The sequence below is a fragment of the Oryzias melastigma genome, linkage group LG1 (assembly GCF_002922805.2).
Source record: "Oryzias melastigma strain HK-1 linkage group LG1, ASM292280v2, whole genome shotgun sequence".
NCBI lineage: Eukaryota > Metazoa > Chordata > Actinopteri > Beloniformes > Adrianichthyidae > Oryzias > Oryzias melastigma.
Window position 1 is genome coordinate 18,870,665 of NC_050512.1, and position 9,282 is coordinate 18,879,946.

Consider the following 9,282-nt stretch of genomic DNA (forward strand, 5'->3'; position numbering starts at 1 on the left):
GTGTCCCCAACTCGTCATTTTTAACATGCTGGCTGTTTGAAAAAAAGAAAGGGTCCACAACCCTTGGTACACAGTACCGGACACAATATCGGACGCAGTACTGGATGCGGTACCGCACGTGGACTGGTCCTTGGGATGCGACCGGTACCAATATCCTAACCTGGTACTGGTACCTTAACCCCGGACTGGACGTGGCACCAGATGCAGTACCAGACACTAACACACCCAAACCGGTACCGGATGCAATACCGGATGCAGTACCTCATGCGGACTGGTCCTCTGGACTTGGCCGAGGACCCAGTGCTGGTACCTCAACCCAGCACCAGACATGGTATCTGACCCGAACCCAAACTGGAACTGGGTTTGGGTACCAATACTGGTTTAGGGTACCGGTGCACTCCTCGTCCTGGTACTGGACCGACTTCATTTCACATCCCAAAGTTGGGGACCTGTGGTTTATTGGGATCAGCCAGGATGTCAAAAACAACAAGTTGGGGACACCCAAAGTGTCAAAAAGTGACCAGGAAGGGTCCATAACCAAACGTCAATATGTGACATATAGTGATAATGTTTTGGTCTGGTCTTATTGACCTTTTTCACCTTCATCGTCTGTTCACTGGGGTCTCTTCACTTAGTTGGAGATCATCTCAAACATGCAAAATGTCTCCAGCCCAGAGCCTAGCCACCAAAAACTATCACTATTTCATGGACAAATTCCTGTTTCACTAACAAACCTTTTAATCACACTTTCAAGATGTCTCCTTATTGAAATTCACTTAAAAATACTAATTCAATTTAACTTTGGACCTCAACATTTGCAAGACAGGTTGATGATGAGTCACACTCTTTAATTGGATATGCATGAAATGGTAACTAAAAATACCCCAATGTCCCCTAACTTAACTAGGGTCTGCAAAACAGATGGAGACTTATTACTCAGCATTCCCCATTCTTGAATTAAGAGCTGATAGAAGCATAAAACATGAGGTGACAGAAGCACAACTGCCCTTCATTATCCTGAGATTTCATCTACTTTAAACTGATATTTTTGACTTTAATGTATTTCTGAAAAAAAAAATGTTCCAGTTATTCTCTAAATATTGTTTACAATAAAAAAAAAAAAAAGATGTATCAGCTTGATGGTTCAGTTGACCGGGTGTAGGACTGGCCCTCAGGAAACCAGGGTTCGCTTCCCAGTGAAAGTGTGGGCCCATAGGCAAGACCCTTCACGCTATGTAGCCACAGAGAGGGACCCAAGTCTGGGTGTCTCTGCACCAGTCCCCAGCCTGGATAAAATAAGGGATAGTGTCAGTAGCAAGAGCATCCAGTGTAAAAATACCAGCACAAATGAGTGAAATCTGATTTGCTGTTACCTCTAACTGGATGTGGAGTAAGGTGAATAACAACATTAAAAATGCCATTCAGCCATCCATCTTCTTCCGCTCATCCAGGACCGGGTCGCGGGGCAGCAGTCTAAGCAAAGATGTCTAGACTTCCCTCACCCCAGCCATTTCCTTCACCTCCTCTGGGGGGACCCAGAGGCATTGCCAGGCCAGCCGAGAGACGCAGTCTCTCCAGCGTGTCCTGGGTCTTCCCCGGGGCCTCTGCTCAGTGGGACATGCCCGGAACACCTCGCCAGGGGGTATCAGGGAGGAATCCGATGCCCAAGCCACCTCAACTGACTCCTCTCAATACGGAGGGGAAGCAGTTATACTCCGAGTTCTCTTCGGGTGACCGAGTGTTAGGGATGGCGGTGAATGAAGGACTCAAACGCAGGAGACAAGATTTTTTGGCGGAAACTTAAACATTTACTGAAAAAGCACAAACATGACAAAACCACAGGAGACCAAACCAGTGACATGATGTAACAGAGCAGATGACAATGAGAAACTCAAAACCAGACACTTAAATACACTGAGGCTGATTAACTAAATGAAGACAGCTGTGGATGATTAACCTGAACATTGTGAGACTGACAAGGAAAAGAGAACATGACAAAACCCAAACACTGGATCATGACACCGAGCTTCTAACCCTATTTTTAAGGGGAGCGCCCAGCCACCCTCTGGAGAAAACTCATTTCAGCCGCTTGTATTCAGGATCATTAAAAATAGACATTTCAAACTAAAATGATTAATATTTAAATAGAATTAGACTATTAGATCAGTTAGACTTTCCATGGCTGATGGTAAATGGCATATATGTAGCGCTTTCTAACTTACTTCAAAGGCCCAAAGCGCTTTTCAGTCACTGACCCATTCACCCATTCACACACACATTCACACACTGATGGTGGCTCCGCTGCCAAACACTGGCACCAACTTCCATCAGAGGCAATTTGGGGTTCAGTGTCCAGCCAAAGGACACTTTGAGACGTGGGCAGGCTAAAATCAGATTGGAATTAAAACAGTAAATCACTGTCTCGTAAATTGATTGCATTTAAACAGTTTGCAGTTTCACTCATTTTCAAACACAGGTAACATAAAATGGACAATTTGCTCCTATTTTACAGCAGTGATTTTGTAGGAGTTTACAGTCTGGTTAGAAAAACATTTTCAGAAACAATTTCCATTTCTATATTCACTCATACTTTGATATCTTTCTGGTGTGATTGCCTGTTGTCTTGGAGTCTGAAGGGAATCTACTCTACTAGACTTTTAACTACATCATTTTTTATATGCCTTTCAACAAGTAAATCCTAAAGTACTGAGAATGCAGAAATCTAACTTTAAAAACTCAAACAGAAACAGGAAAAACAAACTCATTGAAAGACCTTAATAATCACTTTAAAGTTTTTTTTTTTTGATTTCTATGATATTCTGGTTCTGTACAGTCCCTCCACATTACATTTTTCTGTTCCCATAGAGATTAGCCCCATTAGGTACTGTTGGTAGAATTCCACACGCCCATCATTAAGAAATCTGCTGTACTCCAGAAGGGAATCCGTGCTGGGTAGTACTGTGTGAGGAATTTAGAGGAATTTCATCCACACGTGTTCAAGAGCTTCTTTGGCCTCTCCGGCTTTAAAGCTTCTGTCTGCTCCTGACATCACAGAGATATAAGAGAGCTATCATAAAAAAGAAAAGTAAATACAACAGGTTTTTTTCTTTTTGCAGAATTTTTTGTCTTTGTTTCACCTGATAAGTAGATCGTTTCATTTTCTTGATCTTTACTCTTTGGCTACAAAGTGGAAACTACATGTGAGTCACCGATATATTATCTGTAATTCTTTGGGGAATATATGACTTAGTAGGTTTAATTGTCAATAATCTGATATTTTCTTAATTATCATAAATCTACTTACGGAAAAAACAGTTAAAATATATCTGAACAAAACAGGGTCAAGTTTCAAACATTCGGCAATGCAAACGAAAAAAACAAAAAAAAAACTCTACAAATAATATATTAATTTGTTTGATCCAACTAATTTTTAATTAGTCGGATATTTTGGTACTTTTGCTATATTAAGTTAAAAAAAAAATTAAACAAAAACGTTTTTAAGCACTTACTAAGCTAAAATAATTTGTCCTGTTTTTTTTTTTTTTTGCACATTAGATTGGACATAACTAAATTAATAGAGTCAAGTGAGTTTTACAATCTTGCTCTGCACCAACAAGGCCTTTTTTCACGTCCCAAATACTTGTTGCCACTTTGGGGCAGTGTAAGAGGTGTCTTGCTGGGACTTTGGTTGTAGAAAAAGTTCCAATGGACTAACATTAGCTCAGTACAAAATGAACATTTCTTATTTATTCACAAAAGCAGTTGTTGTGTAGAGGGCCATATTTTACATTTTAACATCCAAATGATTAATTTGTTTTTTCATATTATTTTTAATCTTGACAGACTGGTTGATTATTAATGAAACATTTCCATAAAAATCATGGAATAATATTGTTTTATTTATTACATGTATTCACAAAAAAATAACATTTGACATAAAATGTGTACTAAATCAATAACTAAAAAAGAAGAATAGAATTTTTTTTATTCAACACAAACATTTTAATACATTAAGTCAATACCGTAAACAGGTTATATTTACCTTTTAATATTTAACTCAAAAATGTCAAAAATTGCTGAATACAACATATACATAAGCTTGCATATATTAAAATACAACAATTGTACCAATCAGACTAAAATGTGATCCCCTATCAAATGTATATTTTCTGTTTTTTATCCCATAAAGGTTGCCGTCTAGTCCATATAACTTAGTGGCTAATCTGCACCATCATTAGCCTCTTTCCTGGTTTGTGATAACTCCATCCCTGGAGATGCCCCAGGCAGGCAAACCCTGCAGCCAATGAACATGAGGAACGCCCTGCGAAAAGAGCGATTGAAGAACCCGTACAAAAACGGATTCAGGGAGGAGTTGATATATCCCAGCCAGAGAAAGACATCCCAAACAACCACCTCTGTGCTGTATCCGATGAATGGATCCACAATGTTGAGAGTAAAAAAAGGCATCCAGAAAATGAGGAAAACTCCCATGATAATCCCTAAAGTTTTTGCCGCCTTTCTTTCTCTCCTCATTGTGTTGCGGTGTCGTTTCTTCTTGCTGGAGTCTTTCCCGACACCGGCAGCCATCTGGCTTTCCATGGCGCTGATCTGTCTGGCCTGTCTTTTTGCAGCTTTGAAGATCTTCCAGTAAGCCACCAGCATGATGGCCATGGGCAAGTAAAAGGCCACTAAAGAGGCCATGACGGCATAAATGCGGCTGACCAAGAACACGCATAAATCCTCCGGAAATGGGAAGTCTACGCTAGCAATGTGAAGATCGAGCATTATAGGGCCGAAGGAAATGAGCATTGGAACGGCCCAACAAACGGCTATGAGCAGAGCCACCCTGGAGTGAGACATCTTTAAGGAGTAAATGAGGGGGTTGCAGACGGCATAAAAGCGGTCGAATGCAATGCAGCTGAGGTGGAATATAGAAGCGGTACACAGCATGACGTCCAGGCTGGAGTGGATCTTACAGAAGAGGGAGCCGAAGTACCAGCATCCCTCCACGGTTCGGATCATGCTGTACGGCATCACGACGAGGCCGACGAAGCAGTCAGCCACCGCGAGTGACATAACAAAAGAGTTCGTGGGAGACTGCAGCTGCTTGAAGTAGGCGATCGACAAGACAACCAGGAAGTTTCCCACCACCGTGGAGACGATGCCAATGGTGAAGAAGCTGTACAGAAAAATGCGGGAGAATGGGCTCCTTAGTGTGGTGCAGGACTGAAGTTCAGATCCGTTGGTATGTTCATGCCAATCCAGGCTGCTGTTGTCCATGGTCAGGTCAAACCTGTCCAAAACACACATTCAGTAAGAAAAGTTCAGTTTAAACAGCTTAAAGCACATTTTTCCAAGGTAGTCTAAGAGCGAATTGCTTCACAAACCAACCAGGAGTAGAAACTCACATGTTGTTCTGTTTCAGCTTATTAGTTGTTTTTAATTTTGTATTTGGAGCCCATTACCAGAAAGAGAGTCCTTGAGGGTTTACCAGCTTTGAATCACAAATGATTGTACTCTGTTTTACGATAATTTCCGATGAATCTTTTATTAAAAAAAAAAAAAACCCTATCTTACCAACTGCAAACAGTATGCACTTAAGCTTTTTAACTTTAAACTGCAGTAGGAAGTCTTTTCATTCAATAAATAGTCAAATATTATTTTATAAATAATGGGAGTTGGAGGCCATTTGTGATTTTTTTGCCCAGAGCCGAGATCTTCAATCTTTAACACTGAGAGAGCCAATTGACCTCACCAATAACAAAATAGAATTCATTTATAGCCAATCATTTATAGTGTAGCTTTATAAACAATTGAGCTATAGTGATAAATAAATATAGTACATCAAGGTCCTTTCAAAATAAAATACAATGTGCAAAGGGGGAGAGTGCCCGGGCATCCCCACACCAAGAGCCCCAGCCGAAGCAGCAGCAGCAGCAGCCAGGATCCCCCTACACCCGCCAAGTAAATCCGCTCATCAGGCAATTCCGCCAATCACCCAAGCCAGGGCGCGCGGGCCCGCCACAGAGGCCCCCCACGCCAAGGCCAGCTTATACCCAATAAACCCCTGTTGTGAGAGTAAAATCTGTCTAACACAAAGGGCTCTCAGCTCGTCTCTGTTTGCTCATCTGCTGGACAGGACAAGTTAAAAAGAAAAAATAAATAAATAAAAAAGAACACCATCGCCCTGCTGCAGAACATTCACTTGAATTAAAAATATAGTCATCATCAATCAATTCAAACATGATAGTTTCTGTCATTAGGACTCTTTTTTCTCACTTTGCAATCAAACATAAACATGATATGAACATGGTGTAGAATCATTTTTTTCTTTTGGTTGGAAAAGCATATAAAAGCAATTCTATACTTTTGAACTTTGCTTCTGAACAGCAACACTTCAAGCATTTACTAATAAACCAATCTGACAACAAATTAAACCACTAACCATCATTTTGATCAGTTTTTTGTTGTGTTAAAAATCTAAAAAGAAATGATAACTTGATCAAATATAAATAAATAAATAAATACATAGTATTTATCTAAATTTAGTTGCAATTCCGAAATATTGAGAATAATATCTATAGATGATAAGATGTGCTGAAACTCTTAGGTTAGTTCTCTTTTTAAGCACTCTCATGTCAAGTACTTCAAAAGAGATAAGGCATTTGAGCAATTTCAAATTGTTTGCCTGCGTTTATGCAATTAAGATTCTAATGGGTTATGTGGAGCTCTGTGTGAAATATTGCTTTACATTGCATATTAAGGTGCGTCACAGAATTAGATCAAATTCACCGTGCCAGTGAAGTGAGCAGATGTTCCAGCTGACTTGGAAAATATTTTAATGAACACCGCAGGGACAGCGCCGTGTTGACGGGGAACTTTAAAGAAAAAGAAAAGAGCATCTCTTCTTTCTATCTTTTGTCTCTTTTCTTTCACTTACTGCCACAGGTAATCAGTATCAAAGAAAAGAAATGATGACTGATTCAAACCCATTTCTTTGCAATAGTAATTAAAAATAAAAGATATTCAAAACCATTTTGCGTCAAAAAAAAAAAAAAGGCCAATCACTGACATCAATTCATGCAAAAACAATATGCTGTGTTTCAGAATAAAATTCTTTTGAGCTGGAGCTTTTAAACATTAAAAAAATGGAGATTGGAGCACAAAAACTTCATTAAAAATGATGTTACTGATTGAAACTATTTACAGAGTACTTCAATATTTTTGGTGAACAGCTTTGAATACAAAAAAAGACAAATCTAACCCTAAATGTGAAAACTCAACTTCACTAATAACATTTCTAGAGCAATTTAGTGTCAGTACTCTTGGATGGAAATGCAAGAAATAAAAAGGTAGGTGACCAAGAAGGTGTGAAAAGTAGCAACTGAAAACCAAAGAACTAAATAGACTGAAGAGAAATTAAATGAAACCGAAAGGACGATTATAAATGAAACCTGGTGTTTATGAAAAACAGGAAACAAAACTAACTCTAATATAACTAAACATAATGAAATCCACAATGCATTAAAAACAAGAAAAACATAAATAAATAAAATGGCACCAATCCTCATAAAAATAAAAATGCATGTGATTCCCTTGTTTATTGATTTGAATTAATGACTTGTAATTAATTGCTTTAGAGCTTGAGAAATTAGCTTTCTATTTACTGCTAACCAGAGTCAACTAGGAGTCACCCTTGCCAATCACAGGGGAACACGGGGTTAATGTATTCTCATTCATGCGCGTCCTTCTTGTCATTACTCATTCCAGGTGTCACGTTAAAAAGAAAAAGAAAAATTCTGACTGTGTTTAAATAATGAGCTTACTACCTATTGCAACATCTTATTATTGTCCAGCAAAATACAGACAGAAGCTCTTTTAAAAGTTGTTTCTCTTACCCTTGTGGAATTGTAGTCAGCAGGCATAGATGTGTCAAATCTAACTGTTTTATTTGAAGTAATGCAGTCAGAAATTAGTGGAAGAAAAAGGAATATAATACACAAAACATTTAGGAAAGTTCTATCACAGCATTTGAAAAGCTCTACTGAAAGCACACTGCTAAAAAATATTTTCATATTTTTTCACAAAGAAGCTACCAAAAATATATGTGTTACTGATGACTAATTTCAGATTTCTAAACAAAAAAAACACTTTTACAATTACTTTTTTCTCAAATGATAACATTCAATTGAGAGGTTTAAGGAAAAACCCTTGAATCTGTGAGACTTACCTGAATAAAAAGAGGTGTCTGTATGCTCTTGGTTGTGTACCATAGCAGTTCCAGCGAGGCTGGTTTTGGATGGGGTGAAGCGATGAGCGAGGTGGGAGGTAATGAGTGCATGCAACAATAACCCTGGTAATGAAATACAGTTTGGTGCCAACTCCCCTTTAAGTGATTTTTAATGACTGTAGCGATGAGGGAGGTTAACATTTTCCCTTTTTCTGATGACACTCTATGTTTTGGTAAATATTTTAAATGTGCCAATAATACAAGAAAATGTAAAGTTATTATTACAATGCAGCTTTGATCAACTGGATGATTACAAAAAAAAAGAAAAAAAAATCATGAACGTATATTTTTTACAATAGTCACATTCTCACACTAAAAAAAGGGGAAAAAAACATTGAGCAACTTAACTAAATAGGCTTCAAACTCTTAAAAAAAATAGAATGTAACAAAAAATGTATTCTCATATCATGTAATATTGAGCAAGTAACTTATTCTATGAAATGCCCAACAAATGCCATACGTGCATTATGAAATTTATGTTTTGAAACTGTACTCTTAAGGTCAAAAAGGCATTTTTAATATATATTTTTTTCAATTCAAGAAGTTTTTTAAACTAGGCTGTACATATGTTTATTTTTGGTGCAAAGTAGTAAATTTTTAACAGAGGGTTAGTGGGAAATTATTGCATTCTGAACCAGCCTCCAGCAATCATTTGAAGTACTGCAAGTTTTGATACGTCAGATTTTCCTATAGGCTAAGGAACATTTTTGATTGCACCCATAAAATGTTTATAGGTTGTATCTGGTGTGATTTGGTCTTTAGATATGTATACATCAACATTTATGTCTTTATAATAATTAAGATTATTAAGATGACCAGGTTCCTTCTATTTTTATGTGATTTTACACCCATAGTTGGGATGAATAACATGTTCCATTTTTGCCAGCAGATTGTCAAAATGAAAAAAAAAAAATAATACCGAAAAAAATGATGGGTTATTTGTCATGGCAACCCGTCTGAGCAACTTTTTACCCACACATAAAACAGCAATT

General features: G+C 37.9%; 1 protein-coding gene across 1 annotated transcript; it reads right to left on the reverse strand.

Moving 5' to 3' along the window:
- Window positions 1–4,126: 4,126 nt before the first annotated feature.
- LOC112157424 (trace amine-associated receptor 3) lies at window positions 4,127–7,094 on the reverse strand. The gene has a single exon (XM_036212657.1). The coding sequence runs from the start codon at window positions 5,308–5,310 to the stop codon at window positions 4,219–4,221; it is 1,092 nt and encodes a 363-aa protein (XP_036068550.1). The 5' UTR covers window positions 5,311–7,094; the 3' UTR covers window positions 4,127–4,218.
- Window positions 7,095–9,282: the final 2,188 nt, after the last annotated feature.

Excerpts from the sequence above, each read along its gene's own strand:
- LOC112157424 (XM_036212657.1), bottom strand. The coding sequence starts at position 5,310 with ATGTGTGTTTTGGACAGGTTTGACCTGACCATGGACAACAGCAGCCTG.